Here is a 23,751-nt window from a genome sequence, read left to right on the forward strand (position 1 = left end):
ATGGTTTTGGGCTGGTGGGGATCCCTGCTGCACTCTGTGCAGGCACAGTATTTTTTGCTGGACCTGTGCGTGCATAGCTGCCCCTGGCACATGGAAGAAATCAGACTCAGAAAGATTATACAGAAGATTTTAAGGCTGTGGTAGGGGTGGACACCTCTGTTGTCAAGGCAAGAGCCACCACAGCCCAACTGCTGCTCTGTGCCTTGTGTTGTAGCTGCAAGCAAAGACACCCTGCTGTTGTTCCAGTTCCTCCAGCACCAGAAAGCACAGGAGGAGCCTACATTGGATGACCCAAAGCAATTCATGAAAACAGCTGAGGCTGCTGTGAAAGAGCAAGTGGGGGGATGAATGCTGGTTCAGCTGCTTTGCTGCAGCTCTGCACCTGCACAGAGCAGAGGAGGGAAGCTGCAGACAGGTAAGTTAGTGCAGTAAAAAAATAAAGAAAAAAAGAAAAAAAAGCAAAAGATGTGCTGCTTGTTATTCAGCTTCTATGTGGTTTGTACAAAATCTCTTGTAATGCTTCCCAACCTTGAGGCATCTTCTGGAGGGGCACAGATTCCCATGTGGAATATCAAATGGTGGTCTGCAAGGAATCAGTGTAATTTTGAGAACTACATTTCTATTCAACTAGCTTTTCTCTATTTGGCCAGGTTAGGAGAAGTAGAAGTCACCAGAACAAAATAACATAAAGAGAAAATTCATGCTAATGGTAACTTATGAAGATGTTGACACCGAGTATTGGACTGGAAGGTGGGAAGGGACAGAGGCTTCTGGATTAGAGGTGAATTGGTACCTTGGTCTGAGCTGAAGCCTTCCTAATTTGAGGTCATATCCTCAGAGAGCCTGACAAGACAGCATGTACTGTGTAATTCCCTTTCCAAAGCAAGCAAGTATAATAATTTCAGCCCTGAGAACTGGTACTATTGGAAATGCTTCCAGTAATATTCTTAGGTAATACAACAGATGCCTAAGCAAAAAAAGCAAGTATGGCAGTGCTCCTATTTGTGAAGGTCTGAATAAGTCTGTTCAGCAAAAGCAAAATTTAGAACACATATTCAAACCACCAGTCTGTTTTGTGCTTATGTGCAAAGAACATGTTAAACAGAGAGATATGACACCCAAATACTCATTTGCCAGTGGAAAAACAGCCCCAAGTTAATACATGAAAACTGTTGTACATCTCCAGTGCTAAATGAGCAGGAAACATAAACAAGACTAAACAAAAATTAGCTTGAAACCTACGATGCCATGGTAAAGAAATGACGGTACAAAACACAGAGGTATCTCTTCAGTTTTATCATTTTATTATATCTGCACCTTTTCAACAGAGGCTTCTCATATTATCAATTCCACCTTCTGTTGGCAAATGATGAAGCGGGATGATCTGTCAAATCACGGGTAGTACACTGAGCAATAATATTTAAGAAGACACCTGTCTCTTTCCCTCTTTAAAAAAAAGAAAAATAAAAATATTTAATGCTGATGATAGAAAAATCAGTCTTTCAAGGAGGGGTTGCAAATACGGTTTTTTCAGCTGCAGAAGTTTCTGCAAAGTTACATCTTTTCACAGTGAAAAATTAAGTATGTAAGATTGGTAGAAGTCTTATTTTTCTTTTTGATTTTTCTTTTTTTTTTTCTCCCCTATTTATTAAGGCTGTTCTGGAATATTAAATCTGCATACAACTACTGCAGACTTTTCCTCCTCACTGATACTTTGCTTTATATGGAATACATTTTTACATAATTTAAAAATATTGCTCTCTCCAAACACTCTTATACTCTATTTTTCATTTGCATTCCAAATAATTGCTGTAGGGTTTTCTTATTCTTAGCAGAAGAAGATAGATCCCCAGATGTATTTTATTTTCTTTTTCCTTATTCTTTCTCCCCTGTGTAAATACTCTTATAAAAGTAGATTTAACAAAAGACCATTCACTATAAAAAACTTCCTCAGCAGTGACATGATGCACCACACACCCACTTGTGTAGTCTTTATCAATAACAACAGAAACAGTGTCAAGTGATAAAAATATATGTGATTTAAATCGGCCGTTTTGGGAGTATATTTATTCAAGACCCTTCAAGCAGAGATGAATAGCAGGTTTCTAAATGTGATGTTATGAGGGTAAGCAAATGAGTCATTATTTGTATTCTAGAGCAATAGAGTTGGGCAAGAACAACACTGCAAGAGGGAATAAACAGTCGTATCTAACTGTTTATTCTATTACATCCATCACCACAGGGTGTATCTGTGCATGTGAGGTCAAGGTCAGCGATCCTTGTTCACATGAATCATTCTCAGCGCTAATGAAAAACACCCCTGATGCAGCGTGTTGGAACACCAACAGCTCCGGCAGGCTCCTGACACTCCTGACTCACTTCTGTGAGCCAGAATTCACAGGTGAGGCACAGCGGCTGCGCTGGGGGGCATCCAGGGCTTGGGATGGATGGGAGCTTAACAGGGGCTGTTGGTGGAGATTGGCATTGAGAAGAAGGAGGATAATCTTTAACTGGAGGACAAAACTGGGGGCCAGCTATGGCTCCTTTGTACCGTGGCTGTTTGAGTTTCAAAGCTGAAGAGTCTTTCAAAATGAAATATAAATTACAAAATCACAACCTGGATCTGAGTTAGTTTCCAGATAATTAAGTTTTAAAGATATGATAACAAATCCTAACCATCTTTCTCCACAACTTTCTTGAAGTCAAGGAAACAGAGATGGAGTATAGTAGCACATGAAGAAGGGCTTATTTTTCTTCCCTTCCTCTCCTCCTCTTTCAGCCAGTGCAAATTCTGCATGCATTTCAGTGTCCGTATAGAAAGAAGGATACATTTTGTGGAAGTGCTGATCACACATATATATACATGTGTATGAAAAATTAAAAATCAACCATGGAATAACTTTTCAGGGCTGCTGCAGTGACTCTCCTATAATTTGATATGCAAGTGGATTTATTACTAAGGTCGCAAACAAAAGTTACGAGCGTTATGTTTCTTGCACGGCAGTGATCCTTCTACAGAAATTTCTGCAGCCCCTCGCCAAAGCCGGGGGAGGAACTCGACGGTCGGAGGAGTCCCCGGGACTCTAGCGAGGAAGAAGAGGGTGCTCCGCGGAGGTGAGGGAGGGAAGGAGGCAGGCTGTTGTCTCACCACACATGGTCTTGTGGGAAGTGGGAATCTCAGGTTGAGTTACTCATCGGTATGGAGTCAGGAGTGTGCACAACCAATGATTTTGATGGCAGGAGGTAACATACACATGTTTTTCAGGGAAGGTGCTGTAGGAGGACTTGCCGGCGGGCAGGAGGAGGTTTGTGCCGGGGGCTGTCATTTCCCAAGCCCGGAATTCTTCTGATCCCGGGAGCCCATCACCGCCGCCTCCGATGCTCTCCCTCCCTACGGTACGAGCAGGGGGGACGGGCGCCGTCCCCAGGGCTGCTGCCGGGGCCCCGGCGAGCGGGGCGGGGGGCGGGGGGCGGCGCCGCCCGGGCTGGGCGCTGCCCGCCCGCGCTGATTGACACCGGCCCGGGCGGAGGCGGCTCCGTGGGGACCGCGCTGCTCCCGCCCGCCGCCGCCGCCGGGCACCGCGTCCCGCGCTCCGCCGCCGCCCCCGCGCTCTCCCGCCGGGATCGCGGTGCCGCCCGCGGCATGGCCGGCGCGCTGGGCAGGGGGGCGGCGTGCTGGCGGATGCGGAGCGCGGCGGGCGGCAGGAAGGAGAAGCCGCCGGGCGCCAAGCCCCAGCCCCGGCACGGTAAGGGGGCGGCCGCGGCGGGGCTCGGAGGGGCGCCCACCGAGGTGGGACGGGAGCCCCGAGGTCCGCGCGGGGCAGCCTCGAGGCCAACTTGGCTGCGACTTGTTTTAGCCGCTCGGCTCCTCTGGGGCAGGGGGATCCTCTGGGCGCGGAGGGAGAGGAGCTCCCCGCTCCCAAATTCCGCCGAGCTGAGCCTTATGTCTTTTATTTGCCGAGGCGAAAGGAGAGGAACGGTGTTCGCGCGCGTTTTGGCATCTTGCTTTGATAGCGGCTTCTTTGATTGTTTTTGCAGAAAGCATTTGCAATCTGGCAAACGCCAGTGAACCTGAGAAGAGTCCCCGAAATCTCTTTTGGCTTTCACGCTCTTAATGCCCGGAAAGCACTGTCGAAAATATTGCCCTGTGTGCTGTTGTCTCCTCCTCCCTTACTTGCTCGGGGAGACAGATGCTCTCTTGGAAGGCTAAACAGCACACAGACAGTTCTCCCAAATTCAGGTCCTGACTTTGAAGACGTAGAACGGAGTGGTGTTCCACGAACTATTGAAAACAAGTGTTGAGGTTCATGACCCTTGTGTGCTAAACACTGAATGCAATTTACCCAGAGCCAAATCTGTCATGTTCGGTTTCCTTACTGTACTGCTTGGCTGTCACCGCTCTCTGATTTGAGGAACGAACCCAACTGTTTGTGGATCTGGTTGCAATGTCTGCAAATCTCACTAGAGTTTGTTCTAGCTGTGTGTTCCCTCTTGGGTTTTAAATCCACTGCTCGGGTAAGTGGGTTTGCAGAAGTCTCTGACCTAATCCTTCAAGGGTAAAGTAACAGCTTAAGTTGTGCTTGAGTTCTGCGTCAATTTGTGTTTGTTTGTTGTTGTTTATGTTAGTCCCCAAAGTTACTTCGTGTCTTTTCCTGACAAACTAATTTGGCTGAAGAAGTAATTTGTACTTTTTACAAATCCAGAGATTGATGTAGCTCATTCGGTAATCTTGATGACAAGGGATGACAAGGGAGCCTGGCATCTCAGGTGTTGGTGTTTTGAGAAGATGCTTGCTAAGAAAGTAATAAACTCAAATGCAGGTCTGAAAGAAAAGCAAACTCAGTGTTTCTTCCATTGACTGTCACCTGGATGTTTCTGAGCTGGAGTGCTTTTGCAGCAACATCTCCTTTTCCATTTTGCTTCATTGTGCCCCTTTCACAAGCCAAAAGAGGAAGCAGACTAAAAGTCAGAGCAAAGATTTTGTCAGTGGAAGTCAAAAACACCCTCTAAAATAAATTCAGTGGAGGAAAAAAAGTGTAATCCCTTTAGAGAAGAAAAGTGGTTGTTTAAAAATAATTGTAAATATTTATCCTATTAATTTTGAGTGTGATGCTGGTAGTAGGGACTTGCATATTGATGGGATTCCTGTAAGCTGTATGTGGGTATTATGCAGTAGCTAGGCACATAGACCAAAATTCTGGACGCACTGAATTCAGTGGGAATTTTGCCACTGACCTAAGAAGAGCCAGAATTGAATCCACAGACTGTGTCGTGTGAGGTGTCGGGCCAAACTGAAAACAGTTGGCTGATTCAGCTGTGCAATTGTGGCAAAGTTTATAATCCTGCATATGCTGCTATGATTAATATATTATCATAATAGCTCTACCCTAAATTAGTTAAATTACAGCGTTATAAAATAACTTGGTTCTAATTTACCTTAAGAAAAAAGTTGTGGTATGCTTCAGTCTATCAGGATTGCTTCTTATGAGTGTTTTCTAAAGTATCATATGACACTGAATGCACCTTTAAGTAATTGCTGCAACAGCACAGAACACTGAATTACACTGAAGCCCATACACTTTGCATCCCAATTAGATTTCACCTGTAATTTAAAAATAAGCACTCTATTATATTGCCCTTGTAAAGTGAACTAGACTTAGTTGCCAGATCATTTCCTAACGTTTGACAGCTCCAAATGTAAAGTAAAAATGAAATTAGAGTAATTTGCATGGCCCTAATACTTATTGCCTGCTATAGGGAAATATTTGGGGTGAAAACCAAAGAAGTGATATTACTTTAGTATGCTTATAAAATTTTCAAAGTTATAGAAACACTCTCTTCTCCAAGAATGGACTTCTAAGTAGATTTCAGCCTCTGTAAGCAGCATTGATCAATTCATCATGCAGGAACAGAGAATTTAATTAAAATGTTTAAGCTAAATCTTTAGAGGAATTATAAGTAAGATACACTGAAAAGTAAAATTGTAGTATGTAAACTGCCAACAATTTTTAACTAGGAAACAGACTGAGAGATTTGACTCATTTATACCTGCTTGCATTCACTTATCAAAGTGAGTTGGGAACTTTTCACAAGAGAACTGTATGAAATACTTTCAATTTTGGGAAGCAGTAATTCTTCCTAATCTCTGTTTTTGCTACAAAACCATTTCAATGGGCCACCGTCCTGCCTTGGTAACTCAACAGCACTGTAATGATTGACACCATCTGAAGACCATGCACAGTGTTTCTGTGTATATTTGGATTAAGATATGTTTATTTGGGCATCACTTAAGGGTCTGAATTGGCAGGGTGCATATTGAGTTGCAGCTGAGCAAACCTGCCATTTAACTGAGTCAAGTTACAAATATTTTCCGGCTTTGACATTCTTCTCACCTTTTCCTTGAGGAACTGTGGAGACTTTTTTATACTTTTCTGATATTTAAAAATACAAATATGAAAATTTCCCTGTGATCTCCTATGTAGAAGTTCTCGTTTTACAGGTTTTGTCGTTTTGTACCATGTAAAGCAATATAAAGGAGAACTAGCATTTCCACTGATTGTGATCTATACATGAAATGAAGTCTTGTCAAGATTCCAGCAAAAAGTTTGAGATCCTGTTGAGATGATGAATATTAACAGTCTTGTGAAAAGTCTATTTTTAAATGATTTCATGTTTGGTTATCATTGGCAACTTACCTGTAAAATCTCCGAAGAACTTGAAAACTGACAGCTACAGCCAGAGTTCTATTACAGATTCTCTTTAGGCAGAAGATGTTAAGAAGTAACACAACAAAAAATACGTAGACAAAGTAATATTTTAGTGTACTGCTTAAGAAAACTGAAATATTTGGAGGAGAAAACCTCCTCCCTTGAGGAGTAGATACGGAAAGATTGTGACTAAAAGCTGTGAAACAGAAATAAGTTTTAAATTACTTGGTACCACCAGAAATAATTTCTGGAGAGGAAGCAATGTTCTATAAAGCTATGTGAAAGTCAGTATAAAAACACCAGGGAAAAACAGCACAAGGAAATAGTACTGGATGTATGTATAGGAGTGTGTGTGTCCACATAGGTAAAGTTTTAGAGAGAAAAAAATTCCTTTCAATCTATTTTTTTTTAAAGAGCTCACAAAATGTGCCATATTTAGGCTGGTGAGTACAAGTCCTCTGTGCTTCAGCGAGCACAATTAAATTAGTTGGTTTTAGGCCAATATGTTGAATTATACCCAGGCAGGCTGCATAAATGAATATGAGCTCTAACAACACAGACCTCTCTTTCACCTGGATCTGCTGACTAATTTTACTCTTCACCTGTCTAGAGTTTCACAGAATAAGACAAAAACTGTTGTTGTCTGTTTGGTGTAATGGAAAGGTTGTAGTGTGGGAAGGGTAGAAGTCAACATATTGTTGCTACAGAGTCATGGTTTCTTCTAACTGTGTTGAACTGCTGGGAGAATGGTGAGAGAGGAAAAAAAAAACCCCTATAAACCTGTTCATCATTCTCGTCTTGAATATTCTTGAATATGCAAACATCCAGGTTGCTCCTGGGCTGGACTAATTCCACAGTTAACAGTAAGGAAATTAAATTGTGCTTGAGCTTTCCACTTTCAGATGTTCTCATCTTTGTACATTTCTTCTTGAAATATTCAAGAATGTGCTTCAGTATTTTCTGTTGGCTTTTCCTTTTCCTCCTTCTCTGTCTCCTGGGAAATAATGTTGTTGGTCGGATTGAGGTAGTCATAACCAGATCTTCTGTTTTGCTTGAGGCGTAGTTCTCTCACCTCACTTTTTACATGTGCCTTAGTGTAACATTTCTAAAAGTAAATGTCTGAAATTAATATAGGTTTTATATATATATGTATATGCTTAGTATAAAGGAATAAAGTTTTCTTGTTGAAGCAAGTAAACATTTTTTTCTGTGATCAGCTGGTATAATCTGCAGGTAGCTTTTAAATACTGAAACATTTTCCTAGCCTGTGTGTTCAGAATGTGTGAACATTGATGTTATTTCTGCTTACATCTACTGACACTTTGATGCCTCAGCCACTTTTGGGGTCTCATTAGTGTGTTTACTGCATAATGCAGATCTTGCTCTGAAGGCTTGGCTTTCCAAACAAATGGATGGGTAAGAGTTTTGGTCTGGAGAACAAGAGGGATTGTTTCTGTGGTTGTTTCTGCTTTTTTTTTTTTTTTTAATTGTTTCTTTTGTATTGTTTTTCAAATTAATTCACTGTAAAAAAAGCAATATCCTAATAGATGCCTAGTTCATAGAAGAGGATATTTATGATACTGATAAAACCTAGCATTATAACTTCCTCAATTAGGGATAAGTAATCAGAGGTAAAAATCCACAGATCATTCTAAATTTTAATTCATGACAGAATGAAAAACCCACCATCTAGATCTTAAGAGCAGACTCCACATACAGTTTTATGATATTTATTTAAATCTAATTTTGGCACAGAAATGTAGTTAAGAAACCAAAGACTTCCATTTCATAACCAGATATATTTTTTTGACTTTTTTTTTTTTACAAACTATTTGAGTAGTTTTAGTCAGACAGAGTCTCAAGTCACCTTGCTGGGAAGTACATGATGTGATCAGAAAGGAAAAAAAAAATCACTTTCCTGATCGTTTGGCTTTTGCTGTTGAAAATTCTGAAGCTAGGTGAAATGATTGCTCTGACAGAACTATAGAAAGTATCTCATTTCAGTACATTCTAAAATATTTTATGTTTTGAGTAACCCTGGCTCCGGGGCATTTTATACTTGATTCTGGAAGTTTCCAGTCCTAGTATTCAGTTTAACATCTCTGCCTTTGTCTTTCCATTTAGCCTTGCCATGTTAAAACAATGAATCATCTTGTCCATTAACTACAGTTGGAATGTCTGTTTATGCGCTGAATTTGTTTTGTCATGTTGCCTTAATAATTGATTGGAACTGTGGCAACTCCTGACTGCTTTCCCATATGAATTTGGGCTATTCCCAGTGCTGTTCTGAGCAGTAGAAGCATAAGCCATCCCCAGACCAGGAATGTCTTTACCCTCTAAGGATTTAACTTGTCTTTCTCATGAAACCGTAAAGGCAGCATTTTCATTTTCTGTCTTCATGCATATGACATTGTGTAGAGGATGTAATATTTCCTGTAACAGTTGAACAAGGAATATTGTTATTGTAGGTTCACTTTGATGCATTCTGTTTTGTTGATGGATTCTAAATTAGTGCTGATTAAAATATTTAAGCATTAAATCGTAAGTGAAACAAAACTATAGTGGCGTTCTTTGAATAATTTAGAGAAGTGACATGGTGCAGAGGAAGGGGCTACAGGGCAGGGAGGCTGTGCCAGCAAATGCAAATTTGTACCTCTTGCTTTGTGAGTGGGCTTAAAGGTAGCACTCTGATTGCTATTTGGGCAGTGTTTTGAAAATAAATGCCCTTTTGTTAAAAAGGCATTACACTGGTATTTCCTTGAGTCATTAAACAGCATTTGCCGTAACTGTGTAGAAGTATCATTGAGATTATTTTTCTTTATTTCTATGAAAAAAATCTTTGTTGCATTTGGAAGATAAGTACTGAAGGATCCATTTAATAAATAAGCCAAAAATACTCTGTAAAATGTGTTCTTTTTAAAATGGCTTTGTGGTCTTGTGCACTGTGATATCTAAGACTATTTTTTGTGTGCTCTCTATGACCAATTTTCATTATGTATCATTCAAAAGTATCAAAAAGTAGAGATGAGGAGTAAGAATTAGTGGGTAGAAATTTCTCCTGAAGGCAGATTAAAGCAGATCTGTTAGTTTGTGATAATGAGCCCACGATCCTGTGGAAAAAAGCAAGAAAAAGGAGTTGTTACAGTCAATGGCTGCATTTCGCTTTGCTGTACAAACCATTCCAGTATTTTGTTCAGTACTATTGCTCTGAAGCTCTGAAACTACAGAGCTGTCTAAACTGCTGGCATTTGTAGTGAGGGGGAGGAATGGGAGGTTGAGAAGAGATACTCCTTCTCCAGAAGTTGGATTGAGTAAATTCATGTAGTGTAGCCAGATGTCCTCATCAGTTTCATCTCCTTGGCTGATAGGCACTGTGGTTTCATGTGGGAGGTCATGGTTGTTGCTAGACAAGAAGTGGGTGTGAGTAAAATTTTTTAGGAGGTAAGTGAGAGGAGGTTCTGTAATGAGAAACTGTACACAGAGAGATCAAGGGACCCCTGCATTACATTCATATCAGCAGGACTATAAAACAGATGAGATGCTGCATTCTGGGATCGGCAGAATTGTTCAAGATTTCTGCATAATTTTAAAATATAAGACATCTTCCTAATCAAGTCCTGACATCATTAATGTGTTCCTTACAATGTTCAAACCTGAATTAGAGGGAATGGGAACACAATATTAAATTTTTATTTAACTTAGAGGTAGGTGTGAATTTTTGGCTTTCTAGCTACTTGGAATTCCAAGATATATTCAAGCCTGTAAATCCATTTAAAAACTGGAAGAAAGTGGGGTTTTTTTAGATCACAATATGTGTTTAAGGGAAACACACTCTTTTCCAGTCCTGATGATGTTGGACTTCTGTATATTCTCTATAAAAGGACTGCTCCCAGTCCAGGTATTGATTTCAGTTAACACTGAAGTTGCCTGAGGGTTGGTCAGTTGTTTGTGTTAATGGTACTGCTGGGTGCAGCCTAAATTGCTTAGAGCATTTGGCCTACAAAGGCAAGTTCTAATGAAGCAAAAAACGAGTTTACCACTGTTTTTATTCATTGTGCAATCATGGAGGATTTCTTGTTATTTTTCACTGAGAAGTAATAGTCTGGTTGAACAGAAGCATATATTGTTGGGGTTTTTGTTTGTGTGTGTAGCCTTCGTTTTCTTAATGTCCAGGCTGAAAAGCTAGTCCCAGCTCAATTACTTTAATTTTTGGGAGAGGACTATATTGCAAGTGTAAAGGTGGGAAAAGGATCACCTTACAGAAGCTGCAGTGACTGGAGTGAGATTCTGATCTTGGAAGGGTTTGATCTTGTGGGCTGCAGCTGCTTGCTATATGCACCAGATCAGGGAGCTGATTTCTCAGGCTTTCTGAATTCTTCTGTTTTGGCACTTGTTCCAGAGAGTGAGCACACAAATGATCTCACAGAAGAGATGATTAAGTGATACCTGAGAGTTTTTCAAAGTTCTTAGAAGCATTGAACAGTTGTTCCATTGCAGGGAGGGCTAAGCCGAAGCTGCATCCCTGCCTAGCTTATTTTTCCTCTTATTTCTGCATCAACATGATGCCAGTTTGATAGCAGATGGACATTTTTAGCCCAAGGCTTTTGTATTCTGCAAACTCAAACTCTGTTTTATGATTTTCTTAGAATAAAAAGAGGTAAGTGGCAAAATTATTTATTGATGCATTTTGACAGTTGTATATGACGGGTTGGTGGGGGTTATATATACATATATTTTTTTTTTGTTTTTTAAATTCTGTTTTTGATCGAGTTGAAATATTTAGATCCAATAAGTTCTGATTGTATTCAGCACATCTAGTGGAAACCTGAGGAATACATAGAACGATTCAGGTTGGAAGGATCCTAAGGAGCATCTAGTCGTTTCCTGCTCTGTGTCAGCTGCGAGATCAGCTCAGGTTGCTCAGGGCTTTCTTCAATCCAATCTTGAAAACATCCAAAGCAGGAGTGTACAAAGTATGGAAACTGGCTACTTTTTCACATCAGAAAGCCAAAGAGGGCCTGATAATTTTGGAAAAGTAGGAGTTCTAGATAATGAGCATCTTCCTAGAAATAAGTCCAAGAGTAAGTGGCACTAAAATGATTCCACTGATGATCTGAAGTACCACATAATGAAAGCTGCCTTATTTTAGGATGTTCCAGAAAAGATGCTATGGAAAGCTAATAATTTGCTAAATCCATAGTGTTCTGAATAAAAAAAGAGTTCTAACTATTCCTAGGTTTGCATCTCCTTATCTGAGTTCACCTAGAAACTTAGTTAACTTTTTGAGAAATGCAGGGGAGTACACCAGCTGTCTGGCCCTTCAACTGTGTGCATAAATCAGAAGTGCAGGTAAGAGCTTGTGACAAGAAGGGTCTTGGCAACCTGAAATGTAGCTGAAATGTTCCAGTGTCATTATAGCCCAGAAGTCTCTGGTCACTATGGAAAGAGTCTAAAAGATAATGCTTTACTGTTTATGTTTTTGGTTTTTTTGGTGCTGGGGTGGGGACAGAGGTTGTGTGTGAGGTGTGTGTGTGTGTGTGTTTTTGCTTTGTTCTGTTTGGGTTTGTTTGTTTTCATTTGGGTTTTTTTTTTTGATCCCCCACAAGGTCCCAGCTTTGGGACAGTAATGAGGCTGCTCGTTCTGAGTTTTCAACTGGACACCCTGCTCACAGGGTGGGTGGATTTCTCTGGATGTCCCCTGTGTCTGGCTTAAGGAATTTGACAAAGAACCAGCAGCTCCACTGCACCTTTATGTTCTGGTATCTTCTTGTTTACAAGCCTACAAGTAAATTACATAATTTTCCATCAGTATTCCTGTGTAAGAAATCTCCATGCAACATAGCCTGCATGCAGTAGTACAACCTTGCTGGTAATATATTTTCTTGATACAAAAGAATGTTTTTCTTTGTTTTTCTTTAAAAAGCACAATATAACTTTTGGTATTAACTGCCATTGTCCCACATATCCTAATTAATTCAGCTATTTGGTATAATTAATTTGTTAATGCTTCTGCAGTCATGAAATAAGATACATTTGTTCACCAGCAGTCTCAAGGCACTCATGTTAAAAGATTGTTTAGAGGCTCTCTTTCTTTGCTTAATAATATTTTAATAAGACCTTTCATTGAGCTCTGTGGCCATTGAAGTTTTATTTTTCAAATTTTTCTCTTCCTTGTCTTGTCCTAAAGTGTTTGTTTTGTTTTTTTTTTTTCTTTTAATCTGACATCTGATTTTATCTTTGTTCCATTGCTCTTAGCAGGTTTTGTTTTTAACGAGTGGATGGGTAAGAACTTCTGTCAGTATGATACAGATATGATTCAGAAATCTTTGATCAATGCTTTTCCTTGAAGCCTACACCTCAGGTGTTAAAGCTAGAGGCAAAAGATGACTGAGAAACTAGTTTGGTAAATAGAAGTAATTTATAATTTTCCTGATGTAGGGAAAAAATAAGAACTCTATCTGATACCAGAGTTGGGAAAATTTGGCAGTGGGTGACTTTGTGATGTAAGTCCCAAGATGGATTTCTCCCATTTCTAATATTTTCCATGTTTATTGAGAATTAGAATTTGTACTTCAACAGTTATGTGTCTATGTTTGAGAAAGGATATGTGAAGCCAGTCCAGAAGGAGAAGGAATTGTGATGAACTAATAGCTTTTTCAGGAATATGTGTTCCCTGGTCATAACTTAGGGAACCCTGAATGTGGCACAGAAGAACGTGCAGAGTGAGGGGTGCCACGAGGAGCTGTCATTGTCAGAGCAGCACTGCACAGCGCGTGTCTGTGTTTACCACACTTTGTCATTTGTGTGTTTTGCTCCAGAAGACGACAGCAATCACAGCAGGCACTACTGAGCAGCGTGGCTGGGAACTCTGCTGCCATCTGTGTTAGCGCTGCCTGTTCCTGTTGTGTGCTTGCTTCCATATGTATAGTTTAATCTCTGCAGCCATCGGAGTAATACATCTGAAAACAGTTGTGATAATTAAAGTTGATGGCAAACAGTCATTTAAGAAGTTAATTAAGTTGTTTTCAATACATTCTCTCTGTTCTCTTTTCTTTTTTCTTTAAAATTTCCTATTCCTTCAGAAGCATTTCATGAGATACTACTGCTCAGTCCAAACTTGAACTCATCACTTTTGGCTTTGTACATCGTAATGGCCTCCACAGCAACCACTGTGATGCCATAAAGCAGAGGGTTTGACTTCAGGTGAAGAATGTAGGCAGTAAAAGCAGAATAACCCATAAAGGAAAATGTGGAAGGATAGGAGGACAGGGAAAGTGATTATTTTTGCCTTCTGTGTAGCGATACACCACCCACCCCCCGGAACATGTTTTTTTAAAAAAATCTTTACTGATAGCTGAAAGAAAATAAATTCTTTTAAGATGTCAGAGTAGAACTTCCATTTTAGACAGCATAATTGAAAATATATACAAGTAATGGAGTTTTATTCTGCATGAGATTTCTTTTTTCTCTCTTTCCATTCATTTTTAAAAAATCACTTTAGTAAATCCACTGTGGGAGGATAGTTTTGCTGCTGTACTTTTCCCAGGATGCAGCAAATGAAATTGCATTTGCAGTTCACAGAGAATGAAATTAGACTTGCTCTGTCCTGATGATCCACTACTCCTACACCCAGCACATTTCTGGGAGAGACTCTTGCTATAAGAGACAGTGCCCTGACTATACTTGCACCTGCTCCTGTGCATGAAGGAACAGGCACGGATTTGGGCCCACGTAGCCCCCAAATTAGAATTAGGGACTGTATGGAGTGCCTCTGTGTGGGTCTGCCTGCTCCCTGAGGCGTTATTCATGGAAGGGGAGAGTTCAAACATATCACTTTGTTTGCTTATAGGGGTTGAGATAACTTTCTGTTCTGTAATAGATCTATACCTGCTCACAAATAAAATGGTCTCAGAGGGCATCAGGCAGTAGAACAATGTCCATTTTCATCTTGCTTCATCTCACGTTCACAACACGGGTGCTGGACCCAGTCAGTAGAAAGTAATTGGGAAATGCAAATCTCATTGTGGCATCTGGAAGAGTGGACTGTGATTTATTTATTTTTAGTTGGGTGGTATTGGGAACCACACACACTCCTTTTTCTTGCTGAGTAATAAAATCTTGCTCTTTAACCCTTCAGCCATCCATCTATTAGAGATTATGTACATAAACCTTTATTTCTTGTCTTTTGTGTCTGGCCAGTTCTTTCTTCTGGGCTGTGGCTTCTCAAAAGCAGCTTCAGTTAGACAAACACTCAAATGGCTAAATGACCTTAGTGCTCATGTAGCAGCTTAAGTGCCTGTGTGCCAGACCTCACAGCAATAAGTACTTCCTTTTCTCACAGAACAGAAATTGAATGCATATAGTGCCTATGGAGAAAAAAAATTCTCCAATAAGAGCAGAGAAAGCCCAAGGATCAGCAAGGATCTCAATTTAATATAATGCTGATCCTGTGCTCCACAAAGCTGGTTAAAGGAGGACAGGGGAGCCTTACACTGTATCTATCTACCTGTATCTATAGCTAGCTATCTATATCTATCTATGTGTATATATATATATATGTATGTATATATGTATATGTATATATGTATTTGTTCAACAATTCCAGCAGTTTTCATTTACATTTCAGGGGCAAGGAGGGACTGGGAGTACTCATGTCTGTAATTCCAATATCCCGATAGTCCCTCCATCTGGGTGGTTGTTCCTGTGAAACCGACACAGTTCTCATCAATTTCATTTTTTTCATCTCAGATGAGCTTTTAATCTCCTCCTTGCTGATCCCTGGTTTATAATCAGATTTGACAGTGATAGGATGGCAGTAAATATCTTGATATAAAAGCCTAACAAAGTAGAACTGCTGTTTCTCTCCTTACTCCTTGGTGAGGTAAAATTTTATTTGTGAAGTGTGAATAACTTTGAAGCATAAGGCTGTGTAGTTTCAGGCCATTTTCAGGTGGATCTGTTAACAAGTGAGAAGTTGATTATTTCTTTCTTGAAAAAGACAAAAGGCTTATTTGTGACCTGCTTCTTAATATTTTTGGTAATGAACTTGGTGCCAACTTGACTAATTATTCTGTTTCCCCAGAGGCTGATGAGATACTTTTCGAACTAAGATCTAAAATAGTAGCTATTTGACGTGTGGATAATAATTTTCATTCCTAAATAAAGCCATTCCAGAACAATTTTAACACTGTTGATAAAAACCTTACAGTTAAGTGAATGAAAATATGTTTAATAATTGAATTTGGCAAAAAATCTGCTCATGGTTTGGGGGTTTTTTCATTGTTTTGTATCCATTTGTTAGCTGCATAATTTCTGCATATATTTTGCTTCCCATCAAAGTGGAAAAATCTTTTCTCTTTGCTTTTTAAGCCGTCCTTTGCACAGTCTTACAGGTCAAATTAATGGTAAAAATATTCAGAATAGAAAGTTGGAGATATATACAAAATGATGAGCATACCCATCTTAAGTGCAAGCCGCGCCTGTGGAATAAAGCAATTTTCAAACCAAGGCTGTAATCGGTCACATTTTGTTTTAATAAAGTTTATTTTTTTTTTCTTGAATAATTTTACCTGGTTGTGTTTCTCCTTTACTTTTTATGCTCTTATTTATAATTTTGGCATTATCCCATTGTAGCCTGTCTGCCTGTACTTAATCTTGGGAGGAAAAAGAATCTAAATACACTGCCATATTTTATTTCTCTCTCTCACTCTTCTTTTCATGATTCACTAATTTCCATGTCTTTACTGTTCCAAAAATTCTTCCCCCTTTATTCAGTTCCCATAACCTCAGTTAAATCCGAGCTTCACAGTAAGAGACAGAAGAATTTAAATGTGTTTTTTTCCCCCTCCTGCTTAAGCCCTTGCCTTTCCTTTTTAGAATTTGGTGTTCCTGCCACCTGTGTATTCAAATGTCCATCTGGCACACTACAGAGTTTTCTATTTTATATATGTGTGTGTATATATATGTGCTAAGATACAGATGTTAATTTTCTTTGCTTAAAGAAATTTGTGGTGGTTTTCATGTACGTGAAATTATTCAGCTTTCTTCTTCACAATTGTAATGAGAGTCCAAATTGTCAGCCCAATGAGCTCCAAATTCCACACTTGCTTACATAATAGCACTGTAATTTTCATTTATGCTTGCTCTGCTTTCTCTTGGTTTTATGCCAATAAATTCAGGAAGATCAAACATAGTAAACTTTCTGGGTATAACTTTAGAGATGGAACTGAAGATTCTGAGGAATGCAAACTCCTAACTATCTGCTTCAAACCTAAACTCCAATCACCTGATGTACAGAGAAGTGCAGGTGATGATTGTTGTCTTTGGAAGCTGCTGTTTTCCTTGATGTTGCTGTAGGATGATGTTTTTGTTGTTTTGGGTACATATTAGTTAGAGAACTCTGGAAAGCTGCTGACAGAAAGGGAAAATCTGACATCTTTAGGATATTCCCACAGACTTTGTGGGGAGTAGGGAAGGACTGCGTTGGTTCTCATCGCTGGCAAATGGTAAGATCCTTTTCCTTTTTTATTGGGTCATTGTTTCTGACAGCTTCATCCTGCTGCCTTTTCAGTTCTCTCTGGATATGCTGTTACAGAAAACTTTGAGAAACAGGTTGAAAAGTTGCATGCAGTAAATGAGCAGTACAAGTTCCTTATTAATGCTACTTTTCCCTTTGGCAAGCTTTTCAACTTCAGAGAGTATATTACTTCCCCAGCATTTAGAATTAATTTTGTATGCCTTGACAGCCAAATTATTTGCTGTAGGAGTAAACCACCACATCTGTCCCTCACTGAAGCTGAACATTTTGACTGAGCTGGTCCTACCAGCGTACAATAGCATCAAATGGTCCATGGGCCAGAAGAAAATCTTCTGTTAATAGGGAATTGCAATTTGTGTGGGCAAATACAAAGCTGAGGTGGACTTCAACAAATGGGGACAAGTCACAAATAATTCAACATTCAGGTAAAAGTGATAACCATCATTGTTCGTGCCAGCATGTGGCTGACTTTTAATTAGCTTGGAATTACGCTTTACTGTTTTAGATGAAAGACGGTAAAGATTTTGTCAGCTGAAAATTGCTTGAATTTTTTGCAGATATTATTACTGAAACCAACACAATTCCTATAAAATCTTAAATTCTATATAATATATATTTTTATATATGTTATATCCATATATAAAATAAATATTGATATATAAGAATAGAGTGCCTGTTGTGGAAAAGAACGTGCCCAACTCCGTATGAGAGGGGATGCAGCATTGCCTGACTCAACCAGTTATAAGTGGTTTTCTGGCAGTGAGTGAAGAGCTGAATTTAATGATTTGAACATACAGGTACCTATAGGCAATGTCTGCACAGTGGTTATTTGCATTTGAGAAATGGGAACAGGTATCCAAGGAATTTACTGAGGTAAGTTAATAGGTTTTTGAGTGTGCAGAAAGATATATGTACTCTGGGGAAAGGTAGCATGTGACCAAATCTGAATGCACGGGGCTTGAATGTTGTAGGTACTTTGCAAAATTGCTTATCAATAGTTTATTGAGTAAACAATTTACTTTAGCAAGTGTGGAATATTGTTAAGTGATGAAATAAGAAATATTTCAAAATAAAGCAGTGATAAGGAGGGCGATAGCAAAGACTGTAATTAACAAAACAGTAGAATTAGGACAGCAAAACCTTCCGTACAAGGTTTTATTTCCAGATAAGGAACATTCTACAACTGAGCCTGCATGAGGTGAGTAGTATATTTATAGGTGAGATGTGGAGAAGAAGAAATATTTAACTGAACCAAAAAAGCAAAGAGGAGTATAATATACAGTGGTGAAGAGTAATGGTCATTCCAGTTCATCAGTTGAAAAAGGTATTTGACAAATGTCCTAATCACAGAATAAAACAGCAGAGACTATTTTAGTTTTCCCTTAATCAAAGCCAGGAAGCAAACGAGAATCCTGAACTAAAAGTCGTGGGATATCTCTGCTCTGCCTGTGGAAACTGACAGGTCTCCAAGTAGGGATATGATGATTTGTGAAAAACACAATTCATACAGTGAAACTGTTGCATGTTTGTATATTTATAAAATTTGTAAAATGTGGAGAAAACGGTGAGGACAGCTTTCCCACGTAAAGCTGAAATCATTAGATTAGCTATTAGGATGACTAAATGAGCAACTTGTTTTAGTAGTATCTGTAAGAGGACAGAAAACTGTAGAAGACCTGCATCTTTCAATAGACCAATTAACACAGAACGAAGAATGACTGTCAGTACTCATGAAAAATATATCTACTGAGCAGTCCAGACTGAAAGGGAGGTGTGTTGGTGTGTTTTTTTGTTTGCTTGTTCGATTTCTCTTGTAAATCCAGAAATAAGACTCTTGCATGGAGATTGTTGGGCTGCACCTGGAATTTTTGTATCTGTCAGAATATATCACTAAATAAGAATGTCTTTGGAATTATCCTGGCATTTGAGATGTTTTAGAGGAGACTGAACCAGGCACTAGGGGAGCTCTTAGATGTTGATATTGTTGCTGGTAATGCTCTTGTTGCAAGGAAAGGAAAAGTCAGGGAAGAGACAGTAGAATACTGTGGTGTTGGATTGTGGCAACTCTTTGAGCATGCCAGGCAGTGCTTGTGTCTAAATCAAAGGATGAAAGGGAAGGGTAGCACTTGGGGGAAGCCAAGGGAAGATCAGAGTAAATCCCAAGGGTGTCAGTGGTTCCAAAACTTTGTGGAAAGAGCAGTGTTAGCTACACTGTGATACTTCTGAAATGCCTCAAAACAGGCACTAGAGTGAAGACTGTACGTGGTCGGGTTTGCTAGCAGAGTCCTTAGAGACACAGGCAGCTGGAGCAGAGTAAAATTTGTAACAGACCTACTGAAAAGACCAGTGGTCAAGGTTAAAATGGCAGATCCCTGGCTGACAGGGTGTGACTACTCACATTACTTGACAGCCAGGAGAAGTACAGCACAGGGACTGGCAGTGGGTTAGATAAACTGGGTCCTTTATTGCCTCTGTGGCACTACCATACAGCAGGCAACATGTGGAAGTGATTCATTCCAATCTTTTATATGTGTGTCTCAGCCTCTTATTTCTGCTTTTCCTGGTTCCCTGTCAAAATTTACTTCTCCAGGTCATCCCAGGCTTATTAAGTACTTTCCATACCCCCCTGTATTTTCTTGTCCCACTCCCTGTCTGCTAAGCCACTCACATCCAGTAATCTTTGCCAGATTTGTGGGCGAAAAATATGTCTTCCTAGTGTAATTTACCCAAAAAGTCTTTAGCCACATTCGCAAAATATTCCACCTGAGACAGACATTGAACAAAAAAAATGCCCTTGCAATCAAAGTTTGGCTAAATTCTAAGCTGATAATGGTGCTTTCCTGATTGGAAGTGATGGCAGCATTGATGTGCAGTGCTACCAGGGCTATTACAGTGCCTTGTAATTACACCTCTTCACACAGATTCTGACTAAAAATTGTCAGAAGTTTGAAACACCAAATTATGCCTAGTGCTCACACCTCACATTAATAGGAGGCATTTGATAGAAAGGGACTTACTAAGATAGAAGGAAAGCAAAAATACACTCCTCTCTGACATTTGCCCACACTTAGTTATGGAAATCAAGCAAAATATGTCTAAAGGAGCAAAAGCATTACTGTTTTTTCTCGTAAATGTATTGTGTGTTTGATAGTGTTTTTGGGTTTTGTGTGCATCTTGTGCAACACAATTTTTTAAAAAATTAAACTGCTACATTGTGTGATTTTCACATGAACATGCATTGAATTTCCTTTTTGACCCTGTGTATATTTACTTGCAGGGAAAGTCAGCATATACTTGAAGATGCCCTATTTATAGTCTATTTTGGACCTCTGTCTTGAACTGAATTAAATAAATGTATATATATTACATTTGCCTTTTTATTTCAAAACAGTCCAACCAGGGAGCAGAACAACTGTATTATAGAAAGTTCCTACTTTGAGTAGAAAGTTTGTATCCAGAATAGCTCTCCCACTTCAGGAAGTTTTGCTATTAAACCAAACATGATAAAATTACACCTGAATTAGTTTGTTTGTGTGCCCTCCATTTCTCTTGCCATTCACCATTTTAAAGTGGGCACATGGCCAGTTTTTCCCCCTTGCTATTGAAATTCACGTGAAACTGGTGCAGCTGAAATCACACAATTTTAAAATTGCTATGCTTTTTACTTCTGTGTTGGTATCTATAGTAGGCCAGGGGACTTAAACTCTCTTGAGTGACGAAATGTGTTCTGGCAATGTTAACACTGAAATGCAAAATTGTTGGCATATCTGGAAGCATGAAGGGAGGAATGCACTAGGGACTTACGGCTGCTTCTAAGGAAACAAGCAGGCAAGGGAGCAAGCCAAGAAAGTACCAGTGTCAGAATACAGGCTGCCTTGCTGCCTATAGTTTGGTGAAGTTCAGGTCTAAAAGCAGGCTCATATGAGAAAAGCATCATGTTACTTTGAAACATCTGTGTCTCAGATGCAGTAAGTTCATTGTGTCCTGAAGGTAGATTTAGGCCAAGCATTTTCTTTTCCCAGTGCTTGGTTCTAGATGTGCCACTGGAAGGAGCTTAAATGTGCCAGTTGTGCATAATCTTTTGCTCTGTTGTGCAGAAATCCTGTTAAGTTAGTGGGGTGAGTTGACATCCCTAGTCTCCAAACACAGAGGAGACCAAGCTAAGAATCTTTTCCTGTTATAATATTAAGGGTTGGTATATTTGGTTTGTGGATCAATGGAGAGAGAGAAGCCCTGAATCAGGTTTGCTGGCAGGATTTGTGACCCTGTGGAAGGAACCCACACTGAAGCAGTTTGTGAAGAACTGCTGTGAAGAAGCCTGTGAGAAGGACTTGTGTTGGAGAAATTAATGAAGGACTGTCTCCCATGAGATGGACTGTCAGGCTGCAAATAACAAGGGATGGGACCACGGTGAAATTTATGATAATTTATTGCTCAAATAAGCCAGTTAAGGTATCAGCCTTGAAGGCTTGAGATGTGGAGAGAAGCAGCAACATAGCTCAAGGTAGTCATGGGTTTCTTCTTCACACAGCAATATGTAACATTTTGGTCCAATAGACAGTTAACACAAAACTTGTTTCTACTAATTAACCTCTCACCTTTGCTTAATTTTGCCACACTGCATCTGTCATTCAGCCAATAAACTGATAGGTCACGTACACACACACACAAACCTCTATTATAATTTCTAAATCCTTAGCCTACTCTATAAATCACCGTGTTACAGCTTAAAACTTTTCAGTAACATACTCCATATACTTACAACTATAGCAACATAAGTTTATAATCTTTCTACTTAATGTCTGTGTACAGACATTTTTATCATTACATTAACCCAGGCTCTTTCCAAGGCTGTGGATTGAAGACTTCAACATCTGTGGAAGTTTCTATTTTTCTATTTCCCACAATGGACCCCACCTTGGAGCAGGGAAGGAGTCCTTCCCTGTGGAGGAAGGAGTGGCAGAGATAGTGTGTAATGAATTGACTACAGCTCCCATTTAATATCCTCCTGTGGCAGAGAAAATGTGGAGTGAAATTGAGCCTGGGAAGAAGGCAGGGCTAGATGGAAGGTGTTTTAAAAAAATTTGGTTTTATTTCTCATTTTCCTACTCTGATCTGATTGGTAATAAATTAGTTAATTTCCCTGAGCTGAATCTGTTTTGACTATGACAGTAACTGGTGAATGATCTTTCCCTGTCCTTGTCTCAATTCATGAGCCTTCTGATGCATTTTTTCTCCCCTATCCAGCTGAGGAGGGAGTGATAGAGCAGCTTTGGTAGGGATCTGGCATCAAGCCAGGGTCTGCCCACCACAGCTGGGATAATTCACAAAAAATTGAGGCAAATGGGAACAAAGTTGAAAAGGGGCATTAGGGTGAGCTTGGCCAGTACTGTGACCACCCTGGCATTGGAAATCTCTCATAAAGGCTGACTGGAGAAGAGCTGAAAATGGAAATGAAGAATCTCTCTTTTGGAAGTAAGGTTTTCCTGTTTTTCTGCTGGTCTAGCAAGATGAAATCATTCATACCATGGTCAGATATGTGCTAGAGAGGGAATGAGGATGCATGGTTGGGACAAAAATGCAGGCTTGGCTGCCACAGTTAGACTTGCTTGGACGGATTCAGGCATACAACATTAGGTGATGGGTCACTGTCCTGTAGCTGCAAACAGGGCAACAGCATCAGGTAATGTTTATGCCATATTTCCTTTTCCCATTGCCATAACACCTTTTTTTACTCCCTTGCAATTTAAGCCTTTTGGAGGCATGCCTCAGAGCAATGTGGTGATTGTGTTTGGAGTTGCACAATAAATACTATATCCTCTATTACCCACTGTTTCAATCCAGAACATGCCAGGTACTGTGCCAGGGCTCTGTTTGAAAATGCTTTATGATCACCCAAGTGTTCATAAGACAATGTAGGAATGTCATCTGGTACAAGAGGGAGGAAAAATATATATGGACCATTTCTTGATGCTGGTATGGAGACTTGAACTTAAAAAAATAGTTTTCTTTAGAGTGTCTTGAAAGAGTTCAAGGTAGCAAGGCCATTATGGAAAAAAGTCTTAAATAGCTGCTGCGAATCTAAAACTTTTTTAAGGCAAACTCTTAAGGAGTGAGAAAGGGTAAAGAAGATGTGATTTTGATCTCTAGAATAAATAGCAGGAGAAGGTCAAGAAAGTGCATTAGCTGAGTGAAATACCTTGAAAAAGGCAGGGTCATGCATGAAGGACATTTGGAGAAACACAGAAATAATTCTTCATGAGACTGTAATGATGATGAACATTCCTAGAAAACTAAGTACTGTGGGCTGTGATGAGGACAGGAGGACAATTAAAGATCACTGAACTATCACATTTGTCCTGTAGCATTTTACTGCCTAGGAGAGACTTGAGCTTTATGATTTATAATGCATTGAACTAACATATGACCAGTCAGAACTTTAAGCATGTTCTGCTACAGCCCTATTGCAGTTTTATATTTTGCTGTTTATATTCAATTAAGAAACAT

General features: G+C 39.6%; 1 protein-coding gene across 2 annotated transcripts in view; it reads left to right on the plus strand.

Moving 5' to 3' along the window:
- The first annotated feature begins 3,628 nt into the window (after nucleotides 1-3,628).
- Nucleotides 3,629-23,751, plus strand: part of ZNF385D (zinc finger protein 385D) — a 411,842-nt gene continuing 391,719 nt past the window's right edge. Inside the window, exon 1 of one of the 2 annotated variants that reach the window (XM_088059112.1) lies at nucleotides 3,629-3,746. In XM_088059112.1, coding sequence (XP_087915238.1) covers nucleotides 3,644-3,746 — 103 coding nt within the window. In that variant the 5' untranslated portion in view covers nucleotides 3,629-3,643. Of the gene's footprint in view, nucleotides 3,747-22,642; nucleotides 22,720-23,751 lie in introns of those variants that run through there. The other variant, XM_088059116.1, reaches the window with a different exon arrangement.

Source organism: Pseudopodoces humilis, chromosome 1 (genome assembly GCF_049639895.1).
Source record: "Pseudopodoces humilis isolate 2021_Gansu_Grassland_sample_001 chromosome 1, ASM4963989v1, whole genome shotgun sequence".
NCBI lineage: Eukaryota > Metazoa > Chordata > Aves > Passeriformes > Paridae > Pseudopodoces > Pseudopodoces humilis.